This window comes from Elgaria multicarinata, chromosome 1 (genome assembly GCF_023053635.1).
Source record: "Elgaria multicarinata webbii isolate HBS135686 ecotype San Diego chromosome 1, rElgMul1.1.pri, whole genome shotgun sequence".
Taxonomy (NCBI): Eukaryota; Metazoa; Chordata; class Lepidosauria; order Squamata; family Anguidae; genus Elgaria; species Elgaria multicarinata.
In genome coordinates this window covers 46,033,972-46,054,422 of record NC_086171.1, presented here as the reverse complement: position 1 = coordinate 46,054,422, position 20,451 = coordinate 46,033,972, and the positions used below count along the sequence as shown (strand labels likewise).

Genomic DNA, 20,451 nt, shown 5'->3' with positions numbered 1-20,451 from the left:
ATCTAGAAGAGGTGCCCTGGTGAAGCGGGGGCAGGGCTGGAGAGGCCATAAGATTTTTCATGTCTAGGTAGAATGTTGTCTTCTGCTTCCAGTGTGCTTGTTGCTGTTGAAAGCAGTGCTGCTTGAGCCCTCCTTGTCTTCAGAATAATAGATTTACTTCTGACATCATGTTTTAGTAGTGCTTCCTTAGCCCACAGAAGACAGAGGCCTACTTGCTGTGGTTAAAGCTTTATTCAGAATGAGACAACATCTGCTGAGCTTACTGAGGCTCTGCCCTCATGACCTCTGTACTGGAGTTCAGCTTCCAGTCTCTTTGCAGTCCCCTGATAAGATGGAACTGCTATCTATTTTAACACCACCAGACCACCCCTTTTTGACCCCTAGGGGGTTCTCCAAGGCCCTCTTGGTAACCTTGGAAAGCAGGCATTATGGCAGCTGCATCAGGGAGGGGGAGGGACTGAACCGTGTAGTGCCCCCCCTTTCAAAAGTGGTAGGAGTGCCTATGGCTTTGGGTGGGGGAATTCAATCAATTCTATTGCCCCTGATTATAATCCAAGCACAGATTTCCATTTGCTATTCAGATTCATTATCAAAATATACATTTGATCATCTTTTCATTAGCAAGTTTGCAGTTTGTTTCTTTGTATATAGATTTAAAAAATGCTAAAATTGTGAATAAGGCAAACCTAAGACTGCTATAAAATGGGAACAGCAGCGCTGTATCTGAAGAGCCTGTGGCTAAATCTTTCCACGTTACATGCATAACCAGTAGTTAATAAATAACAGGAAGAAAATAACAAGCCCTACATGAAGAATGTTTATGTGTAAAAGTTCAGAGTTATTTATGTTGTCAATTGTGAATTTCTGGTGCATGAGAAATAAACTATGCCATTCTAAAGTTACACATTCTGCTCTGGCATATAGGTATTTGATGGTCCAAATAGTGAAGCTCCACTTCTTAGAAAAGTCTGTGGTCAGCAGCAACCATCACCCATCACATCCACCCAAAATACCATGTTTGTGCAATTTCGCTCCGACCGCACCGTCCATCTCAGAGGCTTTCGTGCTCAATTCACCGAAGGCAAGTTTATTATTTATTTACTGATTTATTTATTGCAGTTCTATACCACCCAATCTTCGAAGCTCTCTGGACGGTTCACACAAAAAAAGTACAACATGAATAAATTCAAGTAGCAATGCAGCGATTTAAAATACAGATTTAAAATACAGCTTTAAAAGGGCAAAGTTAAAAGACTATAATGATAAAATGTTTAAATACTGGGGAAATAAAAAGGACTTCACCTGGCATCAAAAAGAGTATTATGTAGGTGCCAGGTGAACCTTTCTAGGGAGCTCATTCCACAGTTGGGGTGCCACGGCAGAAAAGGCCCTCTTCTTAGTAGCCACCCACCTCACTTCCTTTGGCAGGGGCTCACAGAGAAGGTTTGGTTGTGTTTATTCCAGTCCCAGCGACTGGTCCTAATTCCCATGTGTGATTTGAATATCAGATGGGGCCCAGACCAACCCTAAACTTGAAATAAGTGCCCTGTGAAGAGTTTTCTGGCAGGGAGGTGGGTTGCTGCTGCTGCCGCTGCTATTTCTTACCAAGTTTAGCATGCTGCAGTAGGCATGGATTGAAAGCAGTGTAATTTCTCGGGATCACATTTCTACTTTTTGTTATTATCATTTCTTACACTTCCTTACAGTTGATTTTATCAGACAAGGGGCAAATATGGTATCGCTTTTTTATCGTTTGGAAACATAGGAAGCTGTGTTATACTGAGTCAGACCCTTAGTCCATCAAACCCAGCATTGTGAAGACTGACTGGTAGCGGCTCTCCAGGGCTTTTGACAGGATTCTTTGCTAGCCCAGTAGGGGAGGCAGGTGGGTCTGATTTTAGTGGGGCGATGAATCCTCTCTGGGTTTCAGTTAGAATCTAAAGGAGTTATCCAAGATTCTGAACCCATTTTGGGGATAAGCTTCAACACTTTGGATAATTCCTTTAGAGTTATGACTGAAATCCAGAGTGGATTCACCACCCCAATGAAATAGGACCCACCAGCCTCCACTGAATGCCAGGGATTGAACCTGGGACCTTCTGTGTATAAAACCTGTGCTCTGGCACTGAGCTGTGGTCCCCTCCTACTATTTCTGACATCTTTATATACAACTAATCATAATAACACGACTATAATTTGACCTTGTTAATTTCAGTGTAAATCTGTAGGCACACATTTGTTTTCACATGCCTCTAAAATTGTTATAGGTGCAAAATTTGATGAGTTGTAACTGTTCAAAACTTATATGACCCATCTGAATACTTGTTGTAAGTAGCACTGTCTCATTTGCATGAAACGGTAAGGTCCATGCAGCAAAATAGTCATCATGACTGACCTGTGAACAGAACTAGCCAGCTGTTGCATTTGGCACAGAATGAAACATTCCTGCAGCTTGCTAGAATTGAAAAATTCTGAGGAAGAGGGCTGTGGCTTAGTGGTAGAGCACAAGCACTTTGCCTGCAGCGGATCTCGGGTTCAGATTCTGGCATTTCTAGTTGAAAGGATTGAACCACAGGGCTGAGAAAGATACCTCAGACCTTGGATAGCTGCTTCTTCACACAGCACATAGTTAAGTTATGGAATTCACTACCTCAGGATGTAGTGATGGCCACCAATATAGATGGCTTTAAAAGGGGGTTGGATAAATTCCTGGAGGAGAAGTCTATCAATGGCTACTAGTCCTGATGGCTATGTGCTCCCTCCAGTATCCGAGGCAGTAAGCCTATGTGCACCAGTTGCTGGGGAACATGGGTGGGAGGGTACTGTTGCACCATGTCCAGCTTATTCATCCCTGGCCAATGGCTGGTTGGCCACTGTGTGAACAGAGTGCTGGACTAGATGGACCCTCAGTCTGATCCAGCATGGCTCTTCTTATGTTCTTACCTGTCAGGTTTCCAGCCTCCCCCAACGTGGTTGCCCTCCAGAAGTTTTGGACTGCAACTCCCATCATCCATGACCATTGGTCATGCTGGCTGGAGCTGATGGGAGTTGTAGCCCAAAACATCTATAGGGCAGCAGGTTGGGGGAGGCTGGGACACTGCTGGGCTAGACTGGCCTACAGTCCGACCCAAGAAAATACAGCTCCCAATGTTCATTGTTTAAAATCAAATTGGATATTTGATCATTATGGTAAGTGTTTTGGGCAGCTTTCTCAGAAAAGGAGAAAGAAGTTATCCATTTTCAGTGTCTGAGCATGCTAACGTTTCTAAAGAAAGTCTAATTTCATCATGCCACATTTTTTTAAAAGATATTTATTGCATTTCTATACCACCCTTTAATTGAAGCTCTCTTTTACATCTACCTTAAAATGCTGTGCCTTTGTGTCTTTTATTCCAAAGCATGTGGAAGTGTCTTAGAAGCTGATTCAGTTGGTGCAGCAATTTCCTCTCCTCTGTATCCAGCCAAGTACCCGAACAATCAGAACTGTAGTTGGATTATTCGAGCCCAGGAGCCATGTAAGTTAACAGACGCATCCCTCTCTTATGGGAAAGTTCGCTGAATGACTAACATCCTCCTCTCATCTGCGATAACAATGAAGAATTCCTCCTTTTCTTCTCTGTAGGAAGTCCTGCATCCTGGTAGATGGGCATGACCAAGGGACATTTAATCTGCTCTTTTAATGTGAAAAGATTTAGGATTGAGTGCAAAACAAGATAATGGCTCAGTTCAGGCAACACGATTCCCAAAGGTGATTTTAGAACTCCATACTAGATGGACCCATGATGGAGTTGTTACACCGCCAATTGAGAAATGTGTTGTCTGGTGGGAAAACTCCATGCAATGGTGGAATTATTTTAAAAAAACAACACTCCATGCAGAATATTCACGCTGTGCAGAGGAGAGTTCCTACTGCACAACCGTTGTGTTGCGTGTTGTGTGGAGGGCTCCATGGAGTTTTCCGTTGTGTTGAGTTAACTTTTCCCACTGGCTACAGAGTTCCCTGCCAAGAGCGGCGAAAGGAGCGAGTGCTGCTCTAGGAGAACCACTGGGTTGTGTTTTTTTTGCAGCAGTGGCTGATGGGATACCATCATGAGCACCAGGGAAGAAGAGAGGGCGGAGGAACTGTCAATCGAACATCACAATGGATTTTACTCAACTCCATGGTAGCCCAGTCACACAACAGTGGAGTTAGAACATGTTGTGTGGGAAGTACCCCCTAAAAACTCAACCGTTGAGTGGAGTTTTCACAACGTATTGACTAATACCTTGTCTGAATTGAGCCAAAGTTTAACCTTGCCATTCTGTCAGATTTAGGGCCTTAATTATAGCTCAGATTACCGCAGGATAAATAGAACCCTTGTGCTTGCACAGAAGTCCATAGTTATTTGAATGAAGGTTATTAGTGTGCATATACAAGGGAAGTGAGGAATGTTTGCACAGACCAGCTCGGAATATACATATATGCACACAAACGCACAATCTGAAACCTGAATTTCAGTTTCTCATAATTGTAGATATATTGTGTATCTCATGTCCGAGAATATGGTTTATCCAAGACTGTGCAACAAATCTGAAGCAGTGTGAAAATGTGAGCCCAGTTCCAAGTCTATCTCACCTTCTTGGAGCAAGCTGCTTCTGCACAATTCTTAAAAGGACTGGAAGCCTTGGCTGTGATGTATTTAATCTTGCAGACCAGCTAAATCTAAAGAGACACAAAGCCGTTTTCTCATTTTGGATGTGATGCCATTCCTCTACATGTGCTTAGCTTGTGAACAAACCTCCCCTGGCCCCACAGCCCTCTCTTGATGCCCTCTGTGGTTTGGGGTTTGACCCCCCCTGAGGGTCATCATCACTAGTTTTTATTAGCTGCTTTGGCATGATCATGCAGGAGACTGAGAAAAATACAGTCAGACTATAGAGTTAAATTTCAGTGAACCACACCCATTGCTTGCTGGAATTGTTGGGGGGGGGGGGAAACCAATACAGTTGTCTTGGATATCAGGAATTAGGATGGGGTATGGTATTAGGATGTGAGTTCAATACAGGCGGATGGTTCACATGGAACATCAAGCTGTGTGTTGGTTGTACATCAGCCTTCTCCTACCTGGTGCCCTCCAAAGTTTTTATGCTTCAACTCCCATCAGCTCCAGCTAGTATGGCCAATGGTCAGGAAAGCTGGGAGCTGTCGTAGCCCAAAATGTCTGGAGGGGACCAGTTAGGTAAAGCTGTGCTACATGAATGAGCAGTCAAGGAGACTTTGCCTTGCACGATCCTTCCTCATTCCCTTGTATGTTGCTATGATTATCTCCCTCCCGTTTTTGGTGATGGCAAGCTGTAGTTTCTGTTTGCCCTGCAACTAGGACTGCAAACCTAAACGAAACATGGTTTGGAGGGCAATGTAAACCCTTTTGTATGAAATTGCAAGCTAGGGTTTGCTTCAAAACAGGAAAAAAGGGAATCACTGTGTGCGAAAGGCATAGGAAGATGGAGAGCTTGAACCTGAGGCCTTAGCTAGACCAGGCTATATCCTGGGGCGAACCCTGAGATCGTCCCTGCGCGTCCAGATGACACACGGGATCACGGGATCAGGGAAGGATCATCCCTCCCTTGCCCCGAGATAGAGCCCTCCCCTTTGGTCCCGGTTTTTCCACGGTCTCGGGCTGAGCCTGAGACCGCGGAACGTGTGGCCCGTTTCCACAGCTTGACCCTGCTCCGCATGATTAGTCGCGCAGAGCCAGGAGCGCAGAGCCCATCGGGGTTAGAGTGGGGGGAGCAGGGAAACCAAATTAAATTTCAAAAAAGACTTACCTTTAGCGCACGAGCGGGCGCGACACCTCTCTTCCTGAGGTCGTTGAGCCTTACGTGTAAACGGGGCAGAGATCTCGCATTAATCCCAACGCAAGATCTCCCCTACTCTGCCCCGGAACAAAAGGTGGGTCTAGCTAAGGTCTGAGACTCTTTATTCATATATATTTTAACCATCTTGATATGATTAAGTTGTTTCATCCTGGTGATAAAAATGAAACGAAATAAATAAATGGGGACCTCCAATTTGAAATTTTCACTCAGTCTTTCTTAAGTGAAATGCAAAACCTTCTCATCTATTTTCAACCTTCTTTTTCAACAGTCAACCATGTTACACTGTCATTTACTGAATTTGAGACCGAAGACAGAAGGCACAACTGCAGCACAGATTATGTAGAAATTCGGGAGGGCGATAATGACAATGCACCTGTGCAAGGTACAGCAGTGGTGGGAAACACTCTGATCCATCAGAGCTCTTTTAATTTTTATGGAAGTATCAATCAAAGGTCCTGGGTCAAGAGCAAGTGACGATATGTGGGCCAGACAAAAGCAGGAACAACGATGCAATGTTTACTTCTGTTATGTTGCTTCTTCCAGGGCGATATTGTGGCACCACGGTGCCACATCCAATTACTTCTTTCAGCAGTGCTATGTCCATCAACTTTGTCTCTAATAGTGTCGTTACTGCCAAAGGTTTCCATGCCATCTTGGCTGCATCAACATCTGGTAAGTCTGTATGCAAATACTTCTAGAAAAGTGACAAACAGCCCTTGAGCTGTAGTTATTTTAAGGCTGCCTCCGCATCCCTTGTCATGAGAAGCTTGTCATGAGGACTTGACTCAGCAACTAGGAAAGAGCAAAGCTAGTTGGAAAACCAGTAAAGCCAGCCAGTGAAGATCAGGTGGGTCTCATGGGATCTGTTAGGATCAGCCAATGAGGAAATGAAGACTTTGACATTTGACTATTGGCCGAAACCAGGGAAAGGGGAGAAATTCATTCTCCCCCAATTTCTATTTTAAATTTATTCATTTTAATGCAAACATCCCTAATTTTACCCTTTCAAATTAATGCATGAGCCGAAACTCTGTTATTCTTCAAAATGTGTACTTCCACGAATATTGTAATGGAGGTCTCCAGTCAAAATATGTATGCACAAATGCATATATCAGTGAAAATAATGTTAAGGCTGTATATGAGGGCAATTGCTTGCCAAAGCTGTGAATATTAGACAAAATTGCATACAAAATGCATGTATTAGAAGAAATATGCACAAAAATGTGCACACGTTTTCATGCAAACATTTTTTAAAAAAACCTGTGAGTGGAACAAACTGAACTTAAGAGTAAAAAAAATAAGAAATGAAGAGAAACAAGAATTTATAGATGTGCCCATCCCTAGCTGTAACCAAGGATCAGCACAGAATTGCTCTAGGGGAGTGTAAGATAAAGTGATTGCATTGCCCGTCTTGGCTTGAGAAACCACTTGTGGTGAAGCAATTCCGATTCTCTAAACTTACATGCTGACCTAATGGCTGAGAACATAAGACAATCACCATGAAAAGAACTGCAGTATTTGACACTTGCCCATTGGTCATGTGCAGGCGTTCAGTGTAGACATGTGAGCACAGAAAGAGTGATGATAGCGAAGGGCATGCACGCAAGCTCCGTCTCCACTGTCCCAACATGTGTTCACTCCACCCTCCCTGTTCTCAACATTGAGCAGCCAGAATTTCGACTCGTGTTTGCTCATCATTTTGTTTGCACAATCGATGTCGGCTCTGGCAGGCATTGCATGGCGTTGGCTCGTACTCTAGGCAGCCAGAGGAGCTCTGTTGGAGTGCAAACCCCTCATTCTGCACTATACCATATTTTGAGGTATTTTGCCTAACTGGAAGTCTGGAAAACTGAAGGCTCCGATGCCAGTAGTGTGGAGAATCCACACCGGGTTTCATTCAGAACCAGTCAAAACTCTAACTGTTGTAAACTGCCCAGAGAGCTTCGGCTGTGGGGTGGTATATAAATGTAATAAAGAAATAATTATAAAGGAGCTCTCCAAGGTGCAAACAGAGAGCTTCGGCTATTGGGCGGTATAAAAATGTAATAAATAAATAAATAAATAAATAAATAAATAAATAAGATGCTCTTCGCGCATCGAACGTTATGTTTCTAACCCGCCCAAGGGTCTCTACTTCTCATGCTCGGCTTCGTCCATTTTCTCTCGCTGCCCCTTATGCCTGGAATTCACTTTCCAGAGCACTTGCGGACCACAAGTTCAATTACAGTTTTTAAAGCTCAGTTGAAAACTTTTCTTTTTTCTAAAGCTTTTAGAACCTGATTTTGATCTTACTTTTACACTGTTAGTTTTATTGCCCCCGGTGCCTGTTTGGTGCACTCCCTTCCCTTTCTTATTGTTTTATTATGATTTTATTAGAATGTAAGCCTGTGTGGCAGGGTGTTGCTATTTTATTATTTTACTACGTACTGCACCATGTACATTGATGGTGCTAAATAAATAAATAAAACATCTTAGATGGTTCCTTAAGAATTCTGTTCTGACTGAAACCTAGAGCAGATTCACCACCCCGCTGACCTCGGAGCCACCAGCCTCCACTGCTCTTATGGGCATGTCCTGAGTCAGCCACACAGCCTGCAAGACTAGAGAAATTGAGCCACTTCCCCCCCTGCCCCCCATTACCAGGATTTCCTGTTTTGACTCATAAAATCTGTGATGAAGATACTTGGTTTTTGCCAAGAAGCTACACAAAAGGGAAATCCCATGCTTTCCTGCCTCCCCAAATATCCAATCTGCTTGAGGTATTTTCTCCCTTTATGCTGCTTCTTGTAGTTCATTTCTCTCTCTTTCCTCATTACAGCCTGTGGGGGCACCTTCCATATGGAGAGAGGAGCCTTCAGTAGCCCCAACTTTCCTGAGCCGTACCCAATGAATGTTGAATGTGTCTGGAACATTCCAAGCTCCCCTGGCAACCGGCTCCAGCTGTCCTTCACGTAAATCCAATTTCCAAAGGGTTATTGTTCTGTCTTTTAATGGAGCTTCAGGAAGGAAACACTGTGTTTAGTAGGAAATGTAATTACAAGCATGTAGAAGTGTAGCAGTGCCCACAACAACTTGGAAAGAGAACACAGTAGTAGCCATAAAAGGCCTGCCGTCAGTTTCTTCAGCTGTGTATTAACGAGCACAGAACATGGTAGACTTTCAGGCGATTGCTATGAATGCCAGCCTTCTATTATATCACAAACAATGAGAGTTCCTTACTACTAGTACTGTTACTGCTACTACTACTGGTCCTTTTGCCACTATGGGCTTTCTTGCAAATAAACGTTTCAGCTTCTTTACTGGGTCTTTGCAAGCTTTGCATGTAGATACTGGAGGTATTTTATTAAGTTAATGCAACAACAATCATAGTAGTACAGGACTGGCTATGATGACTTTGAATTCTAGTCCTAAACAGTTCCTCAGTCTAGAGTCTCATGTTTACAACAATACAAAACATAGAGCTCCAGTATATGCAGTTTTCTATCATCACCATCAACTTCACAATGCAATGACTATATAGGATGTAGTCTTCTTTGGAAAGAACGGGAAAGTTCTTCCATATTATGCACTGGGCCAGACATTTCATGCAGACATTTCATTGTATGATTCATATATTAGAATCTCACTACTACTGCATGCAATACCAAAAGTCTAAATATTAGAGCAAAACAGTGCAGGATGTAAAAAATAACAACACCCTTTAGGAAATGAGTTGAATGCGTTTAGTAATATAAAACCACCCTCCTGAACTGATGAACAATGCAAAATGAAGCAAATGCAGTTAGTCCATTTCTTACATGAGGAAATTTCAAAATCCTGTGTGCACATCCATTCTAGGCAAAAGGACGAGTATATCCACAAGTAATGTCCTGACTTATTAAATGTAGCAGCAACACACCCACACCCACACACAATACCAATGTCAATGAGGCCAGTAGTTCACTTACTGCTTATGCATTTTTTTTCCTTTTTGATGTAAATTGTTCTTTTTCATGGTTTTAATAATTGTAAGGAAAATCAAGAATTAGTGGGTGGTCTTCAAACAGTCGGTAAGATGTCACATATTATATACTTTATCCATTATCAGTTTTATATCCATTTAATTGGCAAACTCTATTCATCTTTTGAATACTGGCTTTGTAAAGTTGCTTCTCTACCATATTCTAAGGAGTAGCTCTAAATTAACACAAAGTGCATCCAGATGGGATTTGGATTCTGTTTCATACTACCCTGTAGACATGTGGATCCACTCAAACTGGAAAGAAATCTGAGAATAGAGATATTTTGCACATTAATTATTTAAAAATACCTCTTTCTGGTTCTATTTTACTTTAAATTCATGACTGACAATAAGAAAAACAGGAAAAATGAACACTAGCATCTAGTGTTCAGATTAGTTCCTGATGTATATAAATGCCTAAGGCGATTCATGTAAGAACAGATGTGGCAACTGAGCAGGGGTTGGTGAAATTTGGGGGCTCCTATTTTAACTCCCCTTAACTCCCCTTCCCTTCCTCACAACAAGACTCATCCAGCACTTCTAAAGGAAAGTGGTTGTGCTTTTTATATTGTATTTTGTATTTGTGTTTTTAGATTGTTGGTTGTTTTTATGCTCTTCATGATTTTAATTTTTGTGAACCGCCCAGAGAGTTTCGGCTATTGGTATAAAAATGTAATAAATAAATAAATAAATGGGCCATTAAACATGTGCAGAGTGCTATAGTCTCCCTACTGGGAAACATCACCTATTCTGTACAAACTCATGGGTAGGAGAAATGGCTTCTGTATGAAAGGGCATAAACCTGACCAAGCTGAGGCCCAACCTAGATTAGCCAAGTGTGCTATTTACAGAGGACACTCCTTTATTTGAAGGACGTCTATCTGAAGATGTACTTTATGTGAAGGGCTCTCCCGTCCAATTCCAATTTAAAGATAAAGAACCCTAAGAAGAAAGAGCAAAGCAAGAGCCCTGAAGTTACCCATCAACAGTGAGCATCTGCTGAGCGGGACACACAAGTTTATGATGAGATGTATTGTACTTCTATTCAAATGATAGTTGTTGTTGTTTATTTATTTATTTATTTAATTACATTTATATACCGCCCCACAGCCGAAGCTCTCTGGGCGGTTTACAAAAGCTCTCTGGGCGGTTGTTGTTGTTGTTGTTGTTGTTGTTATTCTAATTTTGCATTGGGATGGGTATAAATGAGAATATGTAAATGTTATGCAAATCTTTGGCTCTTTTGGCCTGGATGATGATGATGATGATGATGATGATGATGATGATGATGATGGTGATGCATAAGTGACCACCCTAATCCAGCCCCTTTCAAGTAGCAATTAAGCCAGAACACATGGCATGTGCTTTTGAAGTCATGCATTTTGAGGGAATTACTCATACACATACACTTCCAAAACTAAAACTAAAGCCACATCAAAGCTTTAAAATGGCAGGCAACACTTCCTTCTGGTCGCATGCATTTAAGAAACCAACCAACCCACAAAACACCCAAATCTCTCAAAAATCAAACCATGTCTTTCCCTAAAACTTGAAAGGACTATTTCTGCTACATTGACATTTGAACTAGGGTCCATTTGAGTTTGGCATTAGAAGAACCTACTATCAGTGCTATGGTTCGGTCCTACAAAAGTGAAATAATCCCTGACCATGTGCAGGGTGTCTCCATCTACCAAGCAATAAACCCAGGGTTAGGATAAACATCTGCTACGTTTTATTTTATTTTATTTTATTTTAAAGTTTTAAAAAAGGAAACCAAAAAAGAACATATGTAATAATATAACAAGATCACTAAAGAAATGATGAAACTCATTAATTATAATTGTTTATCAATGATATTTTTATTTTTATTTATTTGTTGCATTTTTATACCGCCCAACAGCCAAAGCTCCCTGGGTGGTTACTCTAGCTTGTGAAACAGCTAGAGTAAGCCAGCCTAAGAAGGAGCTCACTATCCAATGAAAGGAGTTATATAGCAAATATAAGAGGTTTGTGTGTGAGTGTGTTATTGAGCCAGTTGTGCATAATGAGAAGCCACTGTGGGTGAATTGCCCCATGCAGCACATGCACCACAATTTGTCACTATGTGTGAATCTCACGAGGATGGGTTGTTGGGGTGCTTAACAAGCCACCTGCAATCCTAAAATAGGCCATGGGTGTGGGTGGCTTGTTCACCACCCCAACAAGCCACCCTCACTGGGTTGGCATGTAATGACAAGCCACAGCGTGCATTTTGGATTTTCAAAATACAAAATGGCCAGGCCCATTTTGGAAATCCACTCACGGCATCTTACCATTACATGCAAACCAGATCACTTTGTGTGTGTGTGTGTGTGTGTGTGTATGTGTATGCGTGTGCGTTATTGCATGTGTGCATGTTACATTGGCTATGTGTCCTCTTTTACAGAGGAAAGTCCTTGAATTTTAAGGGATCCCAAAAGTCATCACCTGCTTTTTTCAGTTCTTAAACTTGGCTTCACTGGGAAAAGTGTATGGCAGCCTTCCCCAACCTGGTGCCCTCCATATTTGTTGGACTAGAAGTCCCATCATCCCCAGCCAGCAAGGAAATCTCAGTGTTGCTGAGATTTCTCGACTATTAAGAGGTTAAGCAAATTGGCTCCAGCTATCTGGAAGCAGCATTTAAGACAGGTGTGTGGGGAAGGTGTGTGGGCTCCCTTTATGCTACAGTTTTGGAGGCAGGCAAAAACTTTTTTGTTTCAGCAGGCTTTTGGAACTATACTGGACCTGGACCACCCCCCACCACTTTTTAATGTTACAGGTTTTTTTTTTAATATGTTTTTAATTTTACTGTAGGTTTAATTCTATTTTAACTTTTGTAATTTATATTTATGTTTTAATTGTACATGTTTTAATCTTGTGAACTGCCTTGAGTCCCAGTACTGGGAAAAGGGATATAAATTAAATAATAATGATGATGATGGTTTCTTAGGCAGATAGAACTCTGTTGCATCACAAAGAGGGTGTCTCCATATGGTGAACAAGAGACCTGTAAAAAGTAGGGCATTTGATTTAGACACTGGAGAGCTAGCCCCATGCCTTAATGAGATACAAGGCTTGTCAATAACTTTCCCCTCATGGATGATACCCTAATAGTGAATAGATCTTTTTCAAGAATGTTTTGAAGTTCTTCTTAATCATAGTTATTGTTTTACTAACCCTCATAAGGAGGAAAGTGTGAAATGACTGATAGATTGATCCAGCATATCAATTTCCACGATATTTTACTTTAAATAAAACATACTGTTAGTTACATTAATTAACACGTCCCTATCGCCTGTTGAAAACAGAGAATTTCAGATGGAAGAAAGCGAAGGCTGTACCAAGGACTATGTTGAAATCAGGGAAGGCAGTTTCAGTGGCCAGCTGTTGGGACGATACTGTGGAAACTCCTTGCCAGTGAATTACACCTCTATCACTGCACACAGCCTGTGGGTGAAATTTGCCTCTGATTCTTCAGACAGTAGAAGGGGCTTCCAAGCCACATTTGCTCACTGTAAGTAAATATTGAACTCAAAGAGAAAGGGTGATTTCACAGATCGTTTGCAAGCAAGGAAGGAAAGATACATGCCACGACAGTATAGCTGTGTTTCGCCTTCTGGGGAATCAGTCAACAGCACCATAACTGAAATGGATGAATATGGTTTTAGAAGCATTGCTGTAAAATACAAGGTGTCCCCCCCACACACACCTTTCAATCCATATTTATGTGTGGACTGGTGATTGTAATCCCTTCTTGTGATTGAGAGAATGAGACACACTAAGCCATGGTAGGTATTTCTAATTAACAGATCCAGTATCCCCTTCTGATATATGCCCAGACTAACTGATTTTCACATGGTGTATATCTGGAAACAACTTGGTTAGCTTGTGCAGTGACCTTTCTTACTTCTACTCTTCGTAGCATAAAGAGATCACATTAAAAGCCAGGTTCCATGCAAGTTTACACAGAGGTGTGCCCCATTCAGTTGGGTCTTACTCCTTTCTAAGTGTACTTATAGTTGCACTCTAAATTCAACTTCATGCAACGTCCCTGTCTTATGTTTGAATAAATGTCTAAGAATTCCCTTAATTTTGGTCATTGTGATATCTCCCCTCCATCATTCTGTGTCTGCAATTCTACACACAATTACATGGGAGTAAGTCCTATTGACCTTAATAAGACTTACTTCTACAGCTGCATAGAATTGTGCTTTAAGTGTGCCTTTCCTTTTTTATTTTTTTCATCAGCAGATAACTTGCTAATCTATTTGATGAGGAAGAGAGTTGAATCTAACTTTGCACAAGCCTATCTATTTAAAATGCCATGAATATTAGGGGTGTGCAAAGCGGGTTTCTCTGCCTTGAAATTCGATCTGGAGCTCCATAGAGGTGATTCTCTGCATCGATTTCAGAGCTGCTCCCCTTCCCCCCTCTCTGCCTCGTCAAATTATCCGTTGAAGAACCATTCAGTATTTGGGTAACCAGTATTAACAGAAATGCTTACAGCTCCCTCATTTTTAAAGATAAAGAGATAAAACTTGGAATAGTGATAGCTTTCAAGGAGAGCTTTAGCCCCACCAAGTTTGAATCAGATTGGTTCATGCTTCGATTTTTTTGTAAGATTTTTTTTAAAAAAATTCCCCACTCCAGCCTTCTCAAGCCTGGTGCCCTGCAGATCTATTAGATGGACCCCCAGCCCCTGGAATGGGAAGCCCAGCCACTAAAATAAAGAGCCTGCCTGTGCCTGACTCAGGTGTAGAAGCTTTCTCACTCAGCATGCCAGCCAGCCCAGCAGCACTTTCACACTATGGAAATGTGGAATATTGACTTCGAGGAGTCCAAGCAGAAATGCCCACCCTCCCCTCCCCTCATGGCCAGGATCAGCAGCCAGTTAGTGTTTCCCACTTCCCCAAATACTGCGATTGGAGGAGAACATGGTCAGGGAGAGTGCTATGGCTATTCCTAATTGGTTAGCCACAGATGTCAATATCAAAGGTACCCCTCACCCCGCTCAGCGTTTTCCAGATACAGAGATATTCACTTTAGATACACACAGACACGACAGTTCTGGAGACTTTAGAAGCTCCGATTGGGCACGTCTCCGCTCTGATAGGAGTCGATAGGTTTGGAAGCGGCCAATCTCTATTATGTAAGATTGAATGCTCTGCAGATGTTTGTGGTTACCAGATAATTCTGGGGCTGAGTACACACCCTTAATGAATATATGTTTCCACTCCCCTTCACACAGTCGCAAAGTTACTCATATGCTTGTGTTTAAGGTCATAGAGGTGACTGAATATTTAGCATTATTGCTAAGGTAAAATAACCATGCCCCCAATTTTGTAAGAAGGAAAGGAAGTAAATCATTTTCCTTGACTTTCAAACTATTTTCCAAATTACTATTTATACAACAAATTGATTTAATGGACATTTTGTAAACTACCATAAATCTCTCATTTTTCAGTGTTTGGAAATAATATTGTGGGCAATAGTGGACAAATCGCTTCTCCGCTGTGGCCTAGAAATTACCCTCATCGCTCCAACTACCAGTGGACAATAACTGTTAATGCGACACAAATGATCCATGGCCAGATCTTACAGATGGAAATTGAAGATTTGTCTAACTGCTACTACGACAAGCTGAAGGTAGGCTTGACATTGTGTGACACACACCTTTTATTCTGGGGAATTATGGCCCATCACAGGTCTATCACAACCAATTTGTACATGAAATCTCTTTATGGAGATGATATCAGACCTTAACATTAAGTTCAAAATGCTTGTCCAGAATAAGCAGAAAAGGATAACAAGACTGGTTACAACATAAATAAGGGTGAAACAATATGCCACCTATATAAAAAAGGGTGTAATTGCTTGCACTTAGCAGATGCTTTCATAGGGCAGTTAAGTCTTACTATTCTGCTTATCCTTATGAATGATTGGGACCAGTCCTAACATTAGGCAGAATGAAGCAGCAGCCCCAGGTAGCAGATGCTAGGGTGACCATATGGAAAGGAGGACAGGGCTCCTGTATTTTTAACAGTTGTATAGAAAAGGGAATTTCAGCAGGTGTCATTCATATGCGTACAGCACCTGATGAAATTCCCTCTTCATCACAACAGTTGAAGCTGCAGGAGCTATACTAGAGTGATCAGATACAAAAGAGGGTAGGGCTCCTGCAACTTTAACTGGTGCTGCATGCGTACAGATGACACCTGCTGAAATTCCCTTGTCTATGCAACTGTAAAAATACAGGAGCCCTGACCTCTCTTCATATGGTGATCCTAGTAGATGCTCGTGTGTGTGTGTCCGTCCAGTTATAGATTTGCTGTCCACATAGCTAAACAACTTTCTTATGTTTCAACCTTATCAGGCCAAATTGTCACATTATTATGACTTGTGTAATTTGAAAAGTGCTAGGCCAATTACTGGAATCTCAGGATCACCCATCCTATAAAATCACCCTCTGGTTCCCCTCATTTTTTTCCTTTCATTTTCTATGTTGAGTTTGGTTTTACATCACATAACAGTTTTTGAAACTTAGTAAAGCAGACCCCACCTTTAACATATGGAGAAATTTGGGTGAATCATCACTAATGACTCACTATCACACTAGATATTGGGGGAGGGGGAATGCAAGGTTATTTTTTGTTTCGCACACACACACACCCAACCAAAAATGTTATTGTGCTCTTGCGGCATTTTGGTAGCTAAAAGAGACTGCTTACAGAAACATTTGTTGTGAATGTATATCAGTTTGTGGGATTTTAATTCAGCCATTGTCTCGTGGTATTGTTTCTTTTAAACAATGGGTTTGTATGTCAGAAACCAGACCTCAGAGAGCTTAGGAGTCAACTTATTCCAGAAGTGAATAGCCTGGTTAGAACTGGAAGTGTATGAAGTAAGACATTTAGGGTGCAATCCTATGGCTACTAGACACTGTCTCGAGGGCCATAGGATTTTTCAGTTTCTAGGCTCCGAGGTCAGAACCAGGGCTCTAACCTTGGAGCCCAGAAACTGCTCTCCCTGCTCCCTCAGAGCTGGTGCAGTTCTCGTCATACCAGGTACATCTTGGGAAACAGAGCATGGAGAGGTCAAAAAGGGGGCAGTTCCAGGGGTGGGTAGGGGAGGAAACAGCAAAAGCTGCTTTGTGTAGCTTCCTGTTTGTGTCTTGGCCTCCTTCCCTCCCTCTCCCCATAGTTGTGCCTAGAATCACCCATCTAGGCAAAAATGCAGGGTGACTGGAGTACAGAGGACAGGATTGCCTCCATGCTCCAGCTGCCCTACATTGGATACTGTGAAGGCTGCTGACTATTAAGTTAGGATTGAACCCTTCGGCTGCTGCAATTTTGTACCCAGTTACCAGGCAGGGTGCCCCACTGAACTACTGAGAAGATGAATAGGATTGCATGGTTGACTGTTTCCTCTCTTAGGTCTTAGAGGGTTGGGCAGAACCATTCATGAATGACTGTACTCACGATGTGGTCCTCCAGATGTGTTTGAACTGCAACTCCCATCAGCCCTAGCCAGCATAGCCAATAGTGAGGAATGCTGGGAGTTTGTGTTCAAATCAGATGCCTAATCATCAGATGCAAAGAGCCAAACTATATGCTATGTTAAACATGCTTTTTAAAAAGTGTGCCTGAACTGGCCACGTTTATTTCATAGGCAAAGCAGGCCTTTGGCTCCCAGACCACTGAATACAGCCCACTGAGTTCCTATTTGCTCTCTCCCCCCACCCCAGCAAATAGACTGGCAAATGGAAGCCAAGAAAGATTTTTGGCAGGAAACTGGTGCAGGGGTACAATCTGGATTGGGACCTATCATGGCTCTTTTTTCTTTCAAAATGAAAGTGTCCAGTTTAAGCAGACTTTTTAAAACACACAATTAATATAATGTATAATTTGGTCTTCAGGTTCCCTGATGAGAGTTTTAGTGCAAAACTGAAATTATTGGAAAGAGAGAGAGAGAGAAAGAGAGAGAGAAAGAGAGAGAGAGGAAGTATTGTGTAGCTCTGAAAAAGGGCTGATGTCTAGGTGACATGAGCTCTGTCCAGGCATTCGAGCGAGCACATGAGGGCTTGAAGCAAATACTAGGACCGGGCTGTGAATATAAGCCCTAACCTCTATATTTCTAGGCACCCCACCTCCATCCCCTCAGTTCAGACCGTGCAATCTGTATTTGGGCTCGTTATGTGCGTAGAGTTCTCATTGTGACAGTGGCCCGTGCTTTATCAGGGTTCCCCTTCACGCTGAGATTCAAGTGAATGCAAGTAGAGCTCCTGTTCAGAACTTGCCAGTTCAAAATGGCAGTGCTCCCAGAAACATAGGTGGAGGGGTCAGCTTTACACAGCCTTGTCCCAGTACACACTTTAGGCCCTCAGACATTCTCTTGAAAGCCTGAACAGGGCTTTAATAAAAGTATGGAACAAAGGACCAACCCCATCTCATTCCTTTAAAGCTGAGAAGTTTGTTTTCTCCTCAAAAAACCCATCAGGACTGAGGAACCAGCACACTTTCAGAAACTCTTAAGTACTGATGGGCAAACTTACCCTGAGTGAGTTTGTCATTTACTCGGAAAATAACGAACTCGCCCATGTGGGCTCAGATAAGAGTTCTCCATCAAAGCAAACTCTCATTCTACATAAATTCCACAAAGTGCATCTTGGGAGCTGTAGTTTAGAATAGTAGTGTTTCCTTTGAGCCAGAGATGTGGCAGCAGGGGTGGCAAAGGAAATTGCTAAGGAGTCTGCAGGATGACTAAACATTTGTTAATTACTTTAAACACTAGCTCTCTGTTTAAATCCACAGCACCAGTAATATGCTTTTCATTTCTCTTTGCTACAAACAGCCTGGCCATTTATTTTTTTAAAAAATAAAACACCTTGCTAATCTATTCTCTTGTTGTTACAGGTGTATGATGGGCCCAACACACACTCTCGTCTCATTGCAGCATACTGTGGTGTAACCCCTTCTTCTTTCACCTCTTCTGGAAGCTCCATTACGCTTCAATTCATCTCTGATTTTTCTGTAAATGGAAGGGGTTTCCTTTTGGACTGGTATGCAGTGGAAGTTCCTACAGATGCTGGAAATACCATTCCAATAGGTTTGTCTACCTTTCATGTAGCTAACGCATTTGTGTCAATGACCTTGTTCAGACAACATGCTAAGCCATGGTGGTTAAACATTTTGAGCTAAACGTTATGGCTTAGCGTGTCGTGTGATCCATTCTAACCATGGTGGCTACATAACCATGGTTTAAACATGCTAACTAACCATTTGCTGCAAAAGGGTTAGGAGCCTAACCATGGCTTAGTGTGTTGTCTGAACAGGTCCAGTAACTGACAAAATAACTGATAGAAATGCAGGCAGTGAGTGTGTGTGATTCTTGGCATATGTTTGGTTGGTCTGTAAACTGGAATGATATAATCCAGTGCTTGTGAACAGATGAGAATTTTGTTTGTTTTGAAATTCACAAAATTCACAAATTTCTTTATAAAACAAGATGGAAAGAACATGAGAGTTAAACATTTGAATATGGGTAAAAGCAAAACTGACAAGAGATGTCCATTTAGGAAATGGGGCTTTCAGTGATTAGGTCTTAAAAGTCTGGGTTTGAATCCCTGTGGAATCAGACAAGCTTGTGGCTCTGAATTAGGATAGAAAAAGGGAGAAATGGATTCTCAGGATGCAAATAATTTATTTTCATGAAGCCCAACGCATTTCAACCTGTGTTTTACTCAAAGGCCTTCCTCAGGGGTTTGTTAGAAGATAGTGTCTGCAGAATTAACCTCTAGCAAGATAATTATCTCCTGTGATAATCTATGGTGACTGAACAGTCCTGGTTGTGCTTTTAAATTGTATTTTATATCATGTTTTTATACTGTTTGTTTTATACTTTGAATGGTTTTAACTTTTGTGAACCTCCCAGGGAGCTTCGGCCAAAACCAAGACTCTTCCCAAATTAAGACTCTTCCCAAGCAGGGAAGAGTCAAATGGAATAGGAGGCAATACACTAAATGTTATGTACTAACATAAATTATGTAAATTGTTGCGAACTTTCTTATGGAACTATTTGCATATTTTTCCGCATTACAAAAAATATCTAATCTGATAGTGAACTGACACTGGAACGAACAGCACTGCACAATCTGTGAAGCACAAGTGAGATGGATGTGGGGCTGCCCTTAAAGCTGCTCCGGAAGCTGGAGCTAGTGCAGAACGCAGCAGCTCAGCTGTTGTCAGGAGCTGCCCCTTTCCAGCATGTAACTCCTTTTCTGAAGGAACTGCACTGGCTGCCTATTCACGACCAGGCCAGGTTTAAGGTTCTTGTACTTGTGTACAAAGCCCTGAACAACTTGGGACCAGGATACCTGAGGGAGCGCCTTCTCCCCTACCAACCTGCCCGGTCACTGAGATCAACTGAGGTCATGCTCCTGGTGGTTCCACATAGACCCATCCTCCGATTGGAGTCCACCAGGGGAACAGCCTTCAGCATGGTGGCCCCCCCTCCTATGGAATCCCCTGCCTCTGGAGGTCAGGCAGGCGCCAACTTTGTATTCCTTTCGGCGCCTC

At 42.1% G+C, this 20,451-nt stretch overlaps 1 protein-coding gene across 1 annotated transcript in view; it reads left to right on the top strand.

Annotated features, from left to right (window-relative positions):
* CUBN (cubilin) overlaps window positions 1–20,451 on the top strand; it is a 222,405-nt gene that overhangs the window by 136,788 nt on the left and 65,166 nt on the right. The window contains exons 32-39 of the mRNA XM_063147614.1: window positions 925–1,081; window positions 3,399–3,515; window positions 6,128–6,241; window positions 6,403–6,531; window positions 8,678–8,810; window positions 13,186–13,391; window positions 15,342–15,523; window positions 18,790–18,982. Of these exons, the coding sequence (XP_063003684.1) occupies window positions 925–1,081; window positions 3,399–3,515; window positions 6,128–6,241; window positions 6,403–6,531; window positions 8,678–8,810; window positions 13,186–13,391; window positions 15,342–15,523; window positions 18,790–18,982 (1,231 nt within the window). The remainder of the gene's footprint in view (window positions 1–924; window positions 1,082–3,398; window positions 3,516–6,127; window positions 6,242–6,402; window positions 6,532–8,677; window positions 8,811–13,185; window positions 13,392–15,341; window positions 15,524–18,789; window positions 18,983–20,451) is intronic.